Here is a 17875-nt window from a genome sequence, read left to right on the forward strand (position 1 = left end):
CATGCTTAGCTGTTTTTCTAATATTAGGAGACAATCTAAATATTAATTTTGTGATGTTGTAGCCATGATCAGCGGGCATGTAGAAGATCTCGGCAAATGTTAGCTATTGAGTGGTTTGATTAATGATAATTTGATACAGTTGTAGGTGGAGTTAACCTGAAAAAGCCCTTCTCCTGAAGATGAAGCTGGTGGTCACATTAATATTTAGTCCTTTTGTGGCTTAGGGTGGTATTAACTGTGAACTATCATTCTCCTGATGCCACTTGGGGTGTCCCAAGGAACTGCCTTGTTCTCTGTCAAGCAAAAAGCAACATTCTCATGCCAAAGACAGAATCCATTTGTCAGAATGTGAGGGAGATGTGTGATAGGACGATTTTGAAAGAAATCACATGGAGACAGGACTGGAAAATGCACTATGAAGACATTAGCCAGGTGGGAGCACTAGTTGGGGAGACAGAGAATTAGGGAGGTGGGGGCAGGGCACAATGTGAGGCAACACCCAGGGTAAAATTGGAGTCACAAGGAAAAATGACCAAGAAAAGAATAAGCAAGGAACAGAAATGGGAGGTGAATTCAAATATTACTGCTGAGCTTTCAAAACTTGTCCCTCCCACCTGCTTCTACCCTCCTCCCCCGAGTAGTATCTTTTATAATCTTTAAAGTACTTATTCATTGAAATTCTCCTACACACCAAAACTCTTTTTTGAGTTTCTATTCAATTTTGACAAAGAAAACTTAATTAGAACAAGAAATTAATTTATCAAATTCCAAATATATGTGATTTGTATGAAGTCATGTGAAATTGACATACGGAAATGACATAAGGTATCATAACATAAAACAACATTATTCTCCAAACACTTTAGAAATGAAAAGCAAATGTTTCCACTGGATCCCATTGGTCCTATCGGATCAGTTGGCACATCCTTCCTCTATCTTGACTCAATCCTTCCCTTAGATGTTCAGAGCAATTAATTATATGACGTTCTCTGTTCTCATATTCTCAACCTGGTGTTTTTATTCTGGTTATTATCCTTGACCTGGCTATTATTCTAGTGTTGACTGGAAGTTGCTCTTTTTATTACAATTCTTTCATCATTTGGGCTGATTTCTCTAAATGAATTCATTTCCTGGTTGTTCATGCCTCCTTGAAAACAGATAAAATATCTTTCCATGGAGAACAACAAACCAAGGCCAAGTTTTGTTTAAAAAAAGAAGCAATATTTAATTTTCCTTAAAAATCTTTGAGACACCTCAAAACATAAGACTTTACCCTGGTCTCATAAATATTTGAATTAATGGTATTTCGGAGTGATGAATCTATTGAAATTTCTTAAATGTACTAAATGATGAGTTTCGTGACTTTTTTTTTACCCAGTTTTACATTTTGGTACATAGATCAAAAGATAGAAAACTTGTATTTCTAGAAAACATGTGAAGACTATCTATAAATATTATCAGTAATTTGTTTCCTGACACTATTAAATATGTATCTATTTGGCAGTTCTATTTATTTGTCCTAAGTAAATACATGAATGTTGAATATCATATATTTAATTAAGATCATGAGTAACATTTAGCATATTATGTTTCTAAATTTTTTAAATTAGTTAAATGGAAAGAATACTAATGTTTTGGTGTATTGTCACTTATGTTCCTGCCATTTATTGTGTATATTTATATACTTATTTTGTTCTTGTTTATGTGGGTTCTTAGTTATCTTAGCTGTTTCTTCCTCCCTTCCAATAAGACCACAGAAGCATATCAAGGCTACAAAAGAGATGCTTTAAAAATTCAGAGGTGTTACAAGTAACTTTTAAGTATAAAAGCACCAGCAAGTGTTATATGAATATTAGATGAGGTTTGGCACAAACCTTTGAAAACGACCAAGCATGTTTTCGCGCGTTGATTTCCCTTAGTGCATCTCTGCTAAGGCCCTCCCTTACCTGGCAGGTGCCCCCGCCAGGTTTATGGCAGGGACCCCTGATTTCTGTGTGAATCCTTGGCTTGATTTGTGACCCGCCTTTTGTCTCTCACCCATCCGCAGAGCCTGGTGTTTGCACGGTATTCGGAGATCCCCACTACAACACTTTTGACGGACGGACATTTAACTTTCAGGGGACGTGTCAGTACGTTTTGACGAAAGACTGCTCCTCCCCTGCCTCGCCCTTCCAGGTGCTGGTGAAGAACGACGCCCGGCGGACCCGCTCCTTCTCGTGGACCAAGTCCGTGGAGCTGGTGCTGGGCGGGAGCAGGGTCAGCCTGCAGCAGCACCTCGCCGTGCGCTGGAACGGCACGCGCATCGCGCTCCCCTGCCACGCGCCGCTCTTCCACATCGGCCTGGACGGCTACCTCCTGAAGGTGACCACCACGGCAGGTGCGGCTTCCCGCGGCGCCGGGCTTCTGTGGCCGCCCACCGCACCGACCGCTCAGGAGTGCCCAGGGGATGTGTCTCCTCTTCCTCCCCCTCCTCCTCCCTTCTCCTCCTCCCCCTCCTCCTCCTCCTCCTCCCGCTCCTCCTCCATCCTCCTCCTCCCCCGCCTCTTCCTCCCCCTCCTCCTCCCTCCTCCTCCTCCCTCCTCCCTCCTCCTCCTCCTCCCTCTTCCTCCCCCTCCCTCTTCCTCCTCGCTCCTCCTCCTCCCTACTCCTCCTCCTCCTCCCCCACCTCTTCCTCCCCCTCCTCCTCCCTTCTCCTCCTCCCTGCTCCTCCTCCTCCTCCCCCCCTTCTTCCTCCCCCCTCCTCCTCCCCCTCCTCTTCTTCCCCCTCCTCCTCCCTTCTCCTCCCTTCTCCCCCTCCTCCTCCTCCTCCTCCTCCTCCTCCTCTTCCTCCTCCTGGTAGGAAAACCCGGAGGCAGATATGTACTCCAACTGCAGGCCCTGCCTCCCCGCTCACAGCGGAAGGCACATCCCAGAGATGCCACAAATAGAGAGCCTTGCACTTAGACGTCGGTTAAACACCAGTCTTGCAGTCTTCTGACATCCAGAGCCTTTCCATCCTCATTCTAAAAATAGCAGTTGTACTCTCTAAATAACCTCTCTCGCAAGTTTTATTGCTATTTTAGGCCATTGGTGTCCAGCCTGGAATTGTCAGTGTCTCTCCCAGCTCAGCCAGTTATACGCAGTTTCACATCTGTGAGAAAGAGTGTTTCTGTGTTAGCATCTGTCCAAGAAGGGGGGCAGGAGGAGTCCTCAAAAGTAAACAGCTTAGAATCAGTGATGTTTAAAAGAAACATAAATGTCCCCAGCAAAAGAGCTGTTCTTGCAGACTCCTGGTATGCACCAGGGGTAGCCTTATCCCACTCATTTTTCCTATGCCAAGGAAAATGAGGCCACCATCCGTGAGTGTGCAGATTGGAGTGGGGATGACAGGAACCACCTGTGACCAGGAGCCTTGTCCACTTTTGGCACTGGGGAAGGATGCTGGCCAAGGTGATGGCTAGAACATTTCTGCTAGAGGACGCTTAAGATGCTTGCTTTGAAAGCGGTTCCCTCTGCTTGGCCTTAGGCACACAAAGCTGGCCACAGAGACCCTCTCTCAGCATCCCAAGTTGCCTTAGGCTCACTGGACCCTATATCTCCATTCCATGGGCAGAGATATTCCCCCTAGGCCAGACTATTCGTGGCTGCCAGTGGTCCATGAGGCTCAAATTCGTGTCTGCTAGTTGATACCTATGAAAGACATTTTATAAGCAGATCTCAGTTCTTGAATACCAGCCCTAAGAATGCATTCAGCTCACTTAAACATTTTATCATGTCATGTATGGTTCCTTCCGTGCTACCTGTGGTTAATGCATATTGTTTGTCAGTTGGATGTTGCACTGCATGTTCTCCTGGAATACTCTATTTCTTAAAGTAAATCAGTGTATTTCCTGCTTTTTGCCTTGATAAGAATTTAACAGTGTAAAAGCATCAATTGAGTTCCCGTTTCTTGGGATAATGGAACATTTGATAGAATAGGCACTTTTCAGGGACATAGTGACTATTTCTGCTGTACCTCAGAAACCTGGTAATTGTTTCAATTCAAGCCAAAATATATTTTGATAAATTGATTTGAGCCTATGGAATGCCAGCTTAGCTAAACAAAGGCACGAAGCCAAGGAAAAGCCCAGGGAGCTTTCAGTTACAGAGTATAACATGGTTTCAGTGAGAGAATATTAAGTATTAATGTATTGGAACATTCTATAAAGGGGGAACGTTTCCTATTCTTCACTTCAGAGATGTGAAGAGCTCTACTCATTCAACTATAGAGGGATTAGTCCCACTCAGAAAATTCAGACACTTGTTCTTGTATCCAAAAGACATGCCACTTTGCACATGTAGGCTCCAGTTCATTCCTTTAAAGGAGGAATCATTTTTTTGGCTCCCTGTAAAATGTGCACAAGATGACCCATTATTACACAGCACTAATTAGAAGCACCTTGCCTACCTATTTGCAAGCCAGCTGAACACAATGGATTCTACTGATATGGAAATTATTAGTCACCACAGCCCAGTTCTCAAAGGGATCCTGGGTACTTGAAGATTACTAACAGCCTAGGAAGTTCAATCCTGTTCCATTCACAGCTGACCAAATCTTATGGAATAAGTGTACTCTTCGTAAGTTTTCCACATTATAAAAATGAGCAAAAGAACAAGGCTACTAAGAAAATAATAATAATAGATCATACATACCATCATTAGATTAGTGAATTTAACTGTTCTAAGCCTTGTACTCAGTTTTACAATTTCTTTTATTTTTCCATCTCTCTTTCCACTATGCAAGTAATTTTCATGGCACCCTTAATACCCAGCCGAACAATTTCCTGTAGCACACGAATCACACAAGCCTTCTGCTGCCTGGGGAAGAACTGTATTCCTCTGGGCACTAAACTTGCTTTGCGCTTATCCTTTGAATGAAACAATTCTATTTCCAGACAATAGTGTTTTCCACCCTAGTCTGGCCATCTCAGTTGGAACTACCCCTTAGAGATGTTTTCTTTTTCCCACCTATTGATTGTCTATTTAAAATATAACAGTAATTCCTTTGTGTTCTCTTCTTCCATAGAATTAAAAAAAAAATTTATAAGCTCATGTGAGCTTACAGGTGCTTTCTTCAAAATAGCAGCTTAAATCAAGCCTGTGGCTGGGAGATGGGAAACAGGGAGGAATGGCGCTTTGCCCTTGTAGTTTATGGACTCAGCAGTTCATGACGAGATCGTTTGGCAAGGTAGCACAGGTGGCTGTGTAGTTTTGGTGGAATTAGGCTATAGCTGCCTAACTAATAACAAGTGGCTTCAAACAAGGCTTAGTAGCTTGAGAAAGCATTGCCCACCCCCACCGAACACCCCTGCCCCAACTTTCGACACTTAGCAAATAATTTAAAAATATTTCCTTTCTGCCATCTGTTCACTTCATCAACTCTACCTGAAAGAGTTACATCAGATCCACCTGAAAGCATTAACACATGGGGAACATGGCTTTTTATTTTACTTTTGGTAGAGATTTACACTTGATAAACCCAGAAAACATATTCTAGCCCCACCCTCCACTCTCTTTTGGTGTAAAATCTGAACAGAAAAACCGTCCATTTTTAAACATCACTATAATGTATCCATAAATTTTTCACCTTTCAGTGGACAATAGCAAAAGCAACAACAACAATCAAAAAACAAAACAACGTCTACAAAATCAAAGAACAACTACATAAACAACACCAACAACAAACCCCCAACTGGTGGTCTGGAGCCAAGTCACACATTTGAAGGTGAAGAACAAGTTGGTTAAACATTCACTGGTGAGAAGGGAAAATTGGAAAGCGCTTCACACAGTGGAAGGAATGTGGCTGCAGCTCCCGTCCCCAGATGGGACATATGCTTCAGCTTTAGCCTCTGACTCTGCCAGTTATTTCTACCCAATTTCCCATGCAGAGAATTGGGAAACTCATCCCAGCTGCAGAAAAGACTATCTTCAGCCTCTCAAACCCTTCCATGATGTTTTCATCTCATGAGATGCCTATTTAAAATATCGCTTGGAAGAGCAATTCCATCAGTAACAACTTAATAGTTTTTTGCTTTCCACTACTATAATCTACATTGTATGGCTTTTACTCATGTACAGGGTAAAAACATTCATGCAAACACATATGTAAATTATATAGCAATAGACAAAGGCATCTGTAGTAGCATAAGTTGTTCCTCCACAATAGGAAGCCTAGCATTGGTCCATAAAAATCCTCTTAACGTAATAACATGGAGAAGGAGGAAGAAAGGAGAGTGAATTACAAATTATTCTCTTACTTTGGGGACCATGTTTTATGAATGAGTTGTCATGAGTTTTGAGAAGAGTTTACTGAAAACACAGAGGATCTGCATCTTCCCAAGCATGTGTGGACCACCACTCCACTGCAAAGAAAGAGCACAGTGACTGGCTTGTTCACTGTGAGTCGAATTCCCATGAATTCAGTTGCCCAAAGTCTCAAATTTAGTATATCATTGTCAATAGTAATGACATTGGAATTCTTCTGGGTGTAAATTCTCAACCATTTGTGGCACTTGGAAGAACAGTATTTGCCTGCTGTCTAGGAAAGAGATTTGTAGTTTGGAAAATTTTGCAACATGGAAAATCTTCAGACTTATGCTCTAAAAGTTAGTCTTTGTATGGAATTGATTTTCTCCACTCATTTCTCTTGCTGGGCAGCTGCCCAGCTACAGGCTTGTGAGGTCAAGTTTCTTTAATACCTTAGAGAATACACTATAAATCATCTTATAGTTTGCTTGTCTTCTTTCAAAATGGTTATTTTGGTGTCTTAACTAGCATGAAATTCATAATTTCTTTGGCTTCACAGATTCAATGTAGCCATATTACAGGGGTATAATTCATTTATTTATTGAGTACATAGTATATGCCAGACAATGTGTTAAATGATAGGGTATGAAAAAATAGGAATCATTTTATATGACAGTTGTGGTTGTCACAGTTGATACCATATTCTCACAGAGATCCACATGTGAGGTCAGCCCAGTGTGTGGGCATTCTAGCAGTGTGTCCCTGTTCTCATTACCTGGTCCCATCACTGTCTTCTCTTCATCAAATTACTCCCCAAAGAGACTTTCTTCTCTCTTTCCTTCCTTCCTTCCTTCCTTCCTTCCTTCCTTCCTTCCTTCCTTCCTTCCTTCCTTCCTCCCTCCCTCCCTCCCTCCCTCTCTCCATCCCTCCCTCTCTTTCTATCTCTCTCTCTCTCTCTCTCTCCCCCCTCTCTCTCCTCTTTATCCAAGTCTGTTTAACTTTTCTGAACCCAGACTCTTCTCCCAACCAAGAAATCTTCTCTACCATTTGCATTGGACCGAGAACGCTTCTGTGTCTTTCATTCACCATACAGCGATTGCCTTATGGGTCTTTCTGTTTATTTCTTGAGAAACCCAGTTTTTGGACCACTGGTTTATTCCACCAGTAACTCTCCTGAAGAAACTCCTTCTTGTGGCAGTTGTATGTCTTACTCATGGGAGTGCTATTTGGCCAGCCTGCTCTCCCCTTGGACTGTATCCAAACTTAGGGGGTGTCAGCGTTAGAATCTTACCTTTGGGCGTTTCTTCCTGATCTTACTTACATCACACTGATGTTGCCTTATGCCAATTCCATATCCAGATGAGATCCTCCCCCTTCTCTCCCTCTCCTCACTCCTCTCATTTCTCCTGTCCCATCCCCACCTCATCTCCCCACTTCTGAGCATTTGCTTATCAGCCTAGTTTTGATATTTCAGGAACAAAGATAATGCCTTTTAGAGGGAAAGTCCTATCACTCTTTATAGAGGCTCAAAACAGGCAAAACGAAAGACTAGCTTTTGTCAGGGACCCAAGAGGGTAAGATTTTAAAAATACATCCAAGGGGAGAGAGACTTTTCTTTGCTAAATTTTTATTTTTAGTTATTATGGGTACATAATGGTTGTATATCTTTACAGGGTACATATGATGTTTTGATACAGGCATACAATGAGAATTAATCAAATCAGGGTAATTGGGGTATCCGTCACCTCAGGTGTTTATCATTTCTTTGTGTTAGGGACATTCTAATTCCACTCTTTTAGTTATTTTAAAGTAGACCCTAACTTATTGTTGACTGTAGTCACTTTGTTGTGCCATCAAATATTGTTGTTCATTCTGTCTAACTATCTGACTATATTTTTGTACTCATTAACCATCTCCACTGTATACCCTCCTCTCTACTACGCTTCCCAACCTCTGGTAACTGTCATTCTACTCTCTGGGAGCCAAGACTCTTCTGTTAAAAAGAAACTTCCTCTGTGATTTTTGCTCTCTGGAGACAGTGACAGTTAATAATGAGAAGTGTCAGGACAGAAGTGCATGTTGACCTGTTGTACATGTTCCCTAGTGTTCATGCGGTAGGTTGCTGTTGGGTTTGCATTCAGTGGTATGTCATCCACCTGTTCACCAGGTGGCTCTGGAACTGCCAAGGTGTTGCCAGGAAAACAGTAAGAAAAGCTTTCAACACACACTTGAGACATAAAGAAAAACTCTGGCTAAAAAAGTTTGTCATTTGCTTTGCGTTGAACCTCAAAAGGCTTTTCATAAAGGCCCCTCCTTTCTCTTATGGGCAGTATCTTCCCACACAATATCAAAGTGGGTATGAGAGCATTTCTTCTTGACCTAATAGTAAGATATATCTGTGCTGTGTGACAGCATAACTTGGCTATTCTACCTGTGACACAGACATTTCATCATTCAGAAGGGCCGTTGGCTTCAGTGGCTCCTGAAAGTCTTAGGCCAGCACATCTGGAGAAATACAGATGTTTTCAGGCAAACCCTCCAAAATTTTAGTCAGTTTAGCCAACCAAGAAGCGCCTGTGTTCTCTGCCTTCTGGAGTGAAGATAGTTTCCTTGATGAACAAGAAGGCAGTGGCCTGCTTGATGTAGGCACAAGCAGAACTTCTGCCCATGGCCTGGCAGCCCCCACTACCTCCTCAAATGTTGAAGCTTATGAGTGGTGCAGGAATGGGGGCCCCAGGGATGCAGTTTGGAAGGATTCCCCAGCAACTCAACCCTAGGAAACATTGATCAAATGGTGTCCATGCCTCAGGAATGCTAGTAAAATAATGAAGGAGCAAGTATTTTCATTTATATCAGTGTTGTCCTTTGAAGAGGATATATTCATGACTTTAATATTCTCATTATAACAATAATTTGGAAAATTTCCTTTGGCATTTGGAGGAATAATTATAAAACTTTTGGGTATAAACATTACATTAAAAACTATCATCTGTTTTTTTTTCCATTTCCACATTATCACTGTCATTGGATAAATGAAGGCATGATTCAGACCAACACAATTCCTTTAGGAAAAGGCAAAAATATGAACCCTAGAGTAGCATGATCAGGAAATAGTCATCTGTAGGTCAAACCAGGAGTATAAAAGATGTTATGAGAACAAACTTTATACACTGTAAAAATTCTAAGCCCCACCAGCTAAGTGATTCAGGTAATCTCATACAATAATCAATATGGTGAGGTTAAAAGGTAACCAAGAATTTGGAGGAATGTCATATGTACTGTGTAAGAGTGTATACCTTTGGGAATTAATGGTGGACTCAGGAGCAGCTGATCCCTGTTTCCTCTCCTTTTCCTCAAGGTTTGGAAATATCCTGGGATGGAGACAGTTTTGTAGAAGTCATGGCTGCCCCCTACCTCAAGGGCAAGCTCTGTGGTCTTTGTGGCAACTACAATGGACATAAACGTGATGACTTAATTGGTGGAGACGGGAACTTCAAGTTTGACGTGGATGACTTTGCTGAGTCTTGGAGGGTGGAGTCCAACGAGTTCTGCAACAGACCCCAGAGAAAGCCGGTGCCTGAACTCTGTCAAGGGACAGTCAAGGTAAAGCTCCGAGCCCATCGAGAATGCCAGAAGCTCAAATCCTGGGAGTTTCAGACCTGCCACTCGACTGTGGACTATGCCACTTTCTACCGGTAAGTGCAGTGTTCTGAGGGATGGGTTTGGGTTACAGAACAAGGATAGACTTGACCTTGAAACAGAATGTATCGAATCTCTTGGTGTGCAAAACGGAGGCCCAAAGCACAGGGTAAACATCCTCATTTCTTTCTGTTCAGCAGCTGATCTCATCTTGAGTCAGCCCCACATTATGTCCCACATTGGGAAACTGCAGGAAGTATTTCAGAGTGATGTCGTCTTGGCAATTCTGTGTTTTTTTTGTGTGTGTGTCTACAGGCTTACTGAGAAGCTGGTGACACTGCAGGGTTTTTCCAGGTGTTAGCTTGACTCTAAGATTGAGAAGAACTTCCCAAAATCTGGCCCACGCCACAGTGGTATAGGGCAGAGGTGATTTCCTATAATGGAATCTCAAGTCACTCTGGCTGCGTTTGGGTATTTGAGTGAGTTCAGTTATTCTAACCTGAGGAAGAGTTCAGGTCTGCCTCATGGTCTAGCCCAAGTGCAATCTGCATGAGGAAAATAAGGAAATGAAGTGAGGATTCCTTGGATCTTGGCCAACTGTGAGACTTCATGTCCAGAGTCAGTGGGCAGTAGAAACAGGGCTTGAGGATAGGGGAAGGAAGGACTTGCATTAAGAATTGGGATTCCATGACCTTTTCTAGCTCTATTTAATCCCTTTCCACACAAAGCAATTGGTTACAAAGGGGACCTGGATTTGGCTTCTGTGCTACAAGTTTGTGTTTCTGAGCCGAGGACTCCAGCCTGGTTGTACTTCCATTTACTGCACAAGTCCATGGGCTCAAGAGCTATGGCTGCCTATAACTTTAACCACCATGGGTGTGGGAGGAAACATGAGATGAACACAGCCCAAAAGGCCTTGTTTAAGTGATTTGCCTGTGCCTCTTAAAATTAGAAAACTCCTGTGGTCTGAAGCCACAGAGAGGTTATTTTTACTCTTTAATTGCCACCAGTTTATTTCCCCTAGTTCTCGTTAAATATGATCTTTTTTTTATTTGATCTTTGGCCATAAAAGATAAAGTTTTATAAAGGCGGCTCAAAGTGGGGTGGAAAAAAGACTGTCCCTGTCATCACAAATCCCTGAACATGGCTGCATCTGCCAAACCATTTGGCTCCAAGTCATAGGTTTAGCTCTTTCAAGCCATTTTCCTGTTATAATTTGAATCTCTGGGTTCCCTTCTTTCTACTCTGTGCACCACCCCGTCAATTTCCCCTTGTCTAGTGGAATTGGGGGTTTTAACATGAGACTCTGCAGGGAATTAAGCAGCTGGACAGACAAGCCTGGCTTCATTTGGGTAGACTATGGCAAGTAAGAGCTTTGTGGGATCCCCAGTCCTTAACATCCAGCCCACCCATACAACTTTGCACAATCACCTAAGCTCTCTAAACCTCAGCTTGCTTATCTGTGAAGTGGGGATAATAAAAGAACCCACCTTGGAGAGTACTATTCAGATTCAATGAGATTATGAACATAAATGCACGTGCTCAACACAGTGCCCACATAGAGTGAGTGCTCTGTAGTTGCTGGGCGCCATCATTTCTTCCACCATTAATTAAATGATAAACAAGAGTAAGACCCCTTTTGGAAGCTCCCCTATCCTGGTTGCAAATTTAGGTTGGAGCCTTCTCTGCTTAAAATGGAATGGAAAGGCTGTGCTTCTCCCAGGGCCCCAGCAGCCTACACTTTTGATTTTTATCTCATTTTAAAGGAATGTATTGAAAACAAAAATTGGAGAGCAGACCTGCAGAGATCACTTCCTTTTTTCTAAATTTCTATTTCTTTTGCCTTTGGCATTTTATTTAATGTTATGCTCCCTGGACTACAGCAGGAATCTGATGAGCACCTCGACAGAAGTTGTGAGAAGTGACTTTGATATACATGATCAAAGAGGATCTGAATCCTCAGGTGGCCAGGCAGACGCTCCACTTCTGCCCTTGACAGGTGCCACAGCAGCACAATGGAGGTCACTCCTTTGTGTAAGCATCTTGACGTGCCAAGTTCGGGCAGCTCGAGAGTGCTTTTGGAATCGTGCGTGGAGGTTCAGAGGATGGGATGTGGAGGGAAGGTGGGCTGGTGCCTCCCTTGTCAGTGGCATGGTGTCATGGCAGAGTACCCTTCCACGGCCAGCCACTTTTTCCTGGAAAGGGTAGAGGAGCTCAGGAGGGAGAGCTGGACTGTTCTGTGGCCATGCACCCGGCTGAAGGATGCATCTTCATGCATTTTGAAGTGAGAGTGGCCAGTGTTGGATAGATCCTATTTTTTCCCCCTGTTTTCCAAGTGCATGTGTGGCAGGAGAAGAAAATAAACTAAGTGCAACATGGAAAAATAATTCTCTTCTCAGGAGAGCTCTGGGGAAAGCAAGCCTCAGGGTTGCTTCTAGGGAGACTTTATGAGGCAGGGGACTGAGGATGCATGGGGTGGGGGGGGGGAGTGAAGGCAAGCTGGACCCAGCCCTGATTCTGCCACTGTCTAGTGTGTGTCCCAGCAGCTAGCTGAGTGTCAGGCCCTGTATCTAAATAATTCGTACGACAGCAACCATTCAGTAGGACTGCTGCTCCAAGGACTGAAGTCGTTGGGCGGTGCCACGCTGGCACATGGTACTTGGGCAGTCCTGGCGCAGGGTGTGCCGTTGTCCTGTGACCCTTCTTTTCTATGGGGAATCTTGCCCCAAGCTCAGCCATTTGCGCTTCTGATTGTCTGTATCTTCTCCTGCTCTCATCAAGGAGCACCGATTAGATAGATTTTCACTGGTGAACCTGCTGAACAATTTCAAAGTGAGCAGCTACTCTTTTTTTGACACTGAAAAAGGTAGTGTAAGTGAAGATTGCATTGCAATTGTTTAAAAAATATTTATTTTTTTCTTATAAGAATACCATGTGTTCATTGTACATTTAAAAAATATTGAAAAAAGTTAAAAAACAGCAATCACATGACATCCCACACAGTAAACTTATGCCTACGTATTTTATTAATATATCATTTGTGGAATTTCTAAAATGAACTCAAACATATTTTTCTGAGTCCTTACGGGACTAAAGGGAGTTGCTATGATATCATGGGTGAGCATATACATGAATTGTATTAGAATTTGATTTCTTTTATATTCCCCTCATCCTCCAAAGAAATATCTGTATTTTCTTTTAAGGACAAAGCATAAAGTAGTGTAACATGTACACACAAACTTCCAAGCACCACTGTGTCTGTAACAGGGAGAAGAGAGAATGAAGAGGCTATTTCTCTGAGGAAATGTTACCTATTTTTGGGTTTCTTTAATCATATGACAAATTCCACAGGGAAAATTCTATTATAAATATGAGATAGTGCTTCTTATAAGGTAGAAAATAATAATCCTGATTTCTCTGAATTAGAGTTTACTTTTGAAATGTCTCTTATTTTACCCAATTCAGTGTTTTTAATAGTAAACTGTCCATTGTCTCAATATTTGAAAAACTGCCACTTTGTAAATGAATAAGAAATGATTGCATGTTAGTCAATATTTGTTTTTTTCCTCTTTTGGGAAATGTCTTAAGCTTTGCTAATTTTTTACTTACAAATCAATTTGACACATCTTAGCTATTTTGGCATAAAATGTAATATATGATTAAATTCTTTGTAATAGACAGTTTGCTTTAATTAAATAATTGGATAAATATAGGTGCAAAATAATGTAATTATTAATTAAGTAAAAATTTTAACTGATTGCGTTGATAACATGTCTTAAGTCTTAGCTTTGCTAATTGACTTCTTAAATTAGAAAATCCTCTTTAAAAATTTTTCACATTATTCTTCATTGGTGTGTTATGGAGAAATTCCCAGTAGCTAGAGGGATAGTATACTATCTATCTACTTGGAAAAATTAACGTGAAATCTTTTGGATTATATTTGGATTCAAATGTAGGCTACCCTAAGGAGAAAGTGTTGCATGTACTCATGTCTCTTTTCCCACTTCTCACTTCATTTCCTTCCTTCAGCCCCATATTGCTTCTCCCTTCATGTCCCCAATGCCACTTGAGAAATCCAAGAGGAATAGGCAGACCCCCGCCACAAAGGCTCCCTCGAGATCCTTAGCAGCCAGTATCAAACCCGCCTTCCTGCAGCTGCTTAAGCCACTGGGCAGCCTGGGGCACAGAGAGAGGCCAGGAGATGCATGGGTCACTTGAGAAAGGAAGAAAAGACCTTCTATTCCCTGTGCCTATGAAACACCAGCAATGGGCTTTTCCCCTAACCCAGACCCACGTCTGGGATGAAATAGTTATAAGTAAGTGTAACCTGCCCATAAAGCAGGACTCTTAAGTCAGGGTAGGACCGCATTGCAGAGAAGTCAGAAAAATGAACATGAAGTTCATTGACGCCCAGACATTTGCAGACCACAATCATCTCAGGACTTTTCTCTCTGCGTTCTCCTTAATGGGGTATAATTCACAGAGCGAAAACGCTGTTCACTTGTTCAGTTTGGGAAAGTGTCTTGGGATTCCCAGTCTAGGAAATGTTCTTTTCTTTCCATGCAGTGGTTTTTACAGCTGTAAGGAATTGAAGTAATGCCAGAGGATTCACAGATGTGTCCTTTCCTGCCGAGGTACTAGGAGGTAGGAGGTGGGAGGTAGCGCAGGAGAGCACTGGGGCTCTGGCAGGACCATGGCGTGGATATACTGGAGTCCTGGGACGGCCAGTGGCTTTCTTCCAGGGGAAGATCACAGACTTCCTGAATGACCCACTTTGTGTGTTCCTACAAAGGAAACTAATCATTTATTATAAAACAAGCAAGAGATACAGGCAAAGAGTACAGACTTTATGTGTGTGTGTGTTTGTGTATGAGAAAAATCGTATAAAGCTAACTTGTATTCTATAATTAAAATCAAGTCAATTTCCCTTGTTTCAAAGAACATTCTTGGAACATTTTTATTTATGTCTTTTAATGACTTGTCAAGAACTGCCATTAGAACTAGGGTCCTAAATCAAATCATTTTAAACTGTGACATTATATGCCTTACTTTATTTTTCCTTTGGCAGACTCAGCTTTTAGGATGAGTCACCCTGAATCAGTAATTAAGGTATGATGACACCAGGTGGCAGTAGACACCTCAGTTGTATTACCTATCAGACTTCAGCCCTTGAGTCTAGGTTCAAAGTTGAAAATTGTTTTCCCTGCTAATTAGCTCTCTCATCCCCCACCTGCCCCCACTATATCTAAGTACACAATGGCATATTTCTGCCTCTGGGTCCATATCAATCTCCTGCCTCCCTGAGATGCACTCACTTCCTATGTTCATTGATTTAAGCTGAAGGTAGAGCTCAAGTTTCATCCTAGGCTCCTGTAAATGCTCTTTCTTCAGTTTCTTAGTTATTCTGATTGTGTTTATCATAATTTAACAAATATATTATGTTGTACTGTTATTGATTTTCTCAAGCATTGGATTTTAAGTTCTCTGGGGAACAGGGGATGCCTTTTCTTTTTCTATCCTTGTGTATTTCACCCAGCACTACCACTGGAAGGGCTATCCTTCCTAGCCTGCCGCTCACCTACATCCTCTGTGATTTATTTGTGACTTTTGCTACCCTTCACTCTGGGTCCATTTTTGATTTTTATCCCCATGCTCAGTTATACACTTACAGTCAGAGTGTGCACGCATCTCTGTCTTTTCAAGGATTAGATTGCTCAGAGTGAGCAGAGCATCTCTTCCACCTTTGATGCTCTAAGAACTGTGAGCACTTGCATGAGTCTACTATGGTAATGGCCAATGGCAGGCAAGGTAATGCCTCTGAAACTCAGTGTCTGCCTCTGCCTATTCACAATTCACTTATAAGCCACTTAGACCTCTCAGCTCCTCTTCTATCCCTCAGCTAGTGTTTGACCTTATTATATTCTTATGCAACATTTTGATCCACAGATATTTCTGCCTTGGCCTCTCTCAGTTGGTTTTAGGACCTCAAATTAGCCTCCTATCATGGTGGCACAACAACTGAACCTCTGGTGGGATGATGTTGCCAAGGCCAGTTGGCCTTTTACCCTGGCACCACTCAGCATTCTTGCTGAGGAATCATATCCCTTCTGCCCGTCATTGGCTCTGAGCCTTCTGCCAGGCTGGGCTGAAATCTTTATGGTGGTTTCTCTTAATTTTTCATTCATTCTTCTCTACCTCAGCCACAAGTAGATTCTTGTTTGAGCCATCAAAGTGATGCAGGAGAAGCTTTTTTTTAGCTGCCTGGATTTTTGCTCTGAAGGGCCATTCCTGGTTAGTCTAATTTTCTTGGAACCAAAGCAAAAAGAAAGATATAAGTACACTCAGAAAGGTATGAAAATATTCAGAACATCATTTTATCCAAGTCTAAAATCCTCTCATGTTTAATTTTTCATATTGAAGAGACATAAATATTGTCCTTTAAAGAAGGAGAGACAAAGAAAACTGAACCTATATTAACAGATAGGTTCACCTTTGCAGAGAGATTGGGTCAACTGTACAGTTGGCCAACTGCAAAGTTAGAGAGAGCACAGTCCACACAGGACCACTCTCCCTTCTGACACCACCAGTTCAGAGGTGATCTCCGAAGTACCCTCAGGATTAGGAATTTGCTAGAAAGACTCACAGAACTCATCAAATCTATTATACTCATGGATACAATTTATTATAAGAAAAGGATACAAATTAAAATCAGAAGGGACACATCAGGTAGAGTCCAGAGGTGTCCAAACATGGAGCTTCTGCTGTCCCCCTCCCCACCCTGGTAGCATCATGGACTGATGCTTATTCCTCTCGGTGACAATGTGTGGCAGCAATAATACTAGGCAGTACAGGGAGCTCACCTGAGCCTTTGGTGTCCAGAGTTTTCATTGGGACCCAATCACATGCTGCCTGCATGGCTGACCTTTAGCCTCCAGCCTCTACTGCAGGCTGATGGGCTAATGTCTTTGGTCTCCAATTTCTCCAGAGGTTGGAACTGTTATTGTATGGCCCAAAGTTCCCATCCTAAACCCCATTGTTAGGCAACCCTGCCAGGCTGGACATTCCAGGGCCCTAGAGATCACCTCCTTGTAGCCAAAGGCCAAGGCCAAGGCCAGACTATCTATAGGCAAGGTTAATTCTTCACTATATAATCTTCTTAGCTCAAGGTTAAATACTATTTTAATTTGATTTTATATATTTAGCTTTAAGTTTATTTTAAGCATAAACATCCCAGAATCCTGCAGTGTTTCTCCTGAGAAAATTATATTCAGAGATGCAATTAGATGAGGCTTTTGAACACAGATTTGAATGAGTGTCATTGTAGCAGGTAAAAGACTAATTATTTTGTAGCATCTCTCTTAGCTGCTTAGGAGACTTCTTGATTACTTCTTGGTAAGCAGGAGGCAGTATGGTGTAAGTTGATGATATTTTTATTATTTATGGGTATAAAGCCCTTTGCATCCATGAGAATGAGGCTGACATGAGTAGTGTTTTCCTCATTTCTCTGTTGAACTAATCAAGGCACTGAGGTGAAGGGACCCATTCCAGCCACCCATGCAGCCTGAGCAGCCAGCCTGACAGGACACGTGGTCTTGAGTCTCCATCAGACAACTTGGTAGGGGCAGCCATGGCTGCCTCTAGATTCTATCACCGTCCACTCCAGTTTTCAGTTATCCTGCTTCTACCATGAGCTTGCAGAGGAGGAGTTTATTAGTTATATAATTCAGTCCTTCTTTTTACAACTTTCAGTTGAACACCTGCTGTGCGCCAGCTACTGTTGTAGGCATGGTGATTCAGGACTGAACAAGGGAGAAAAAGCTCTTCCTCTAGAGAATCACACTCTAGGGCGCAGAGAGCTGCAATGAGAAAAAAGCCCGTACCCAACTGTGAGAAGAGGGATGGAGGGAATAGGGTGTTTGACAGGGTGGGACTGGGGGTGGCTGACTTTGAGGTAGGTGGACAGGAAAAGCAT

The 17875-nt window shown here is 42.3% G+C and overlaps 1 protein-coding gene across 2 annotated transcripts in view; it reads left to right on the plus strand.

Annotated features, from left to right (window-relative positions):
- Nucleotides 1-17875, plus strand: part of BMPER (BMP binding endothelial regulator) — a 241498-nt gene that overhangs the window by 157265 nt on the left and 66358 nt on the right. For both annotated transcript variants that reach the window (XM_045564642.1, XM_045564643.1), the window contains exons 12-13: nucleotides 2048-2377; nucleotides 9623-9959. In XM_045564642.1, coding sequence (XP_045420598.1) covers nucleotides 2048-2377; nucleotides 9623-9959 — 667 coding nt within the window. The remainder of the gene's footprint in view (nucleotides 1-2047; nucleotides 2378-9622; nucleotides 9960-17875) is intronic.

The sequence above is a fragment of the Lemur catta genome, chromosome 11 (genome assembly GCF_020740605.2).
Source record: "Lemur catta isolate mLemCat1 chromosome 11, mLemCat1.pri, whole genome shotgun sequence".
Classification (NCBI taxonomy): Eukaryota; Metazoa; Chordata; class Mammalia; order Primates; family Lemuridae; genus Lemur; species Lemur catta.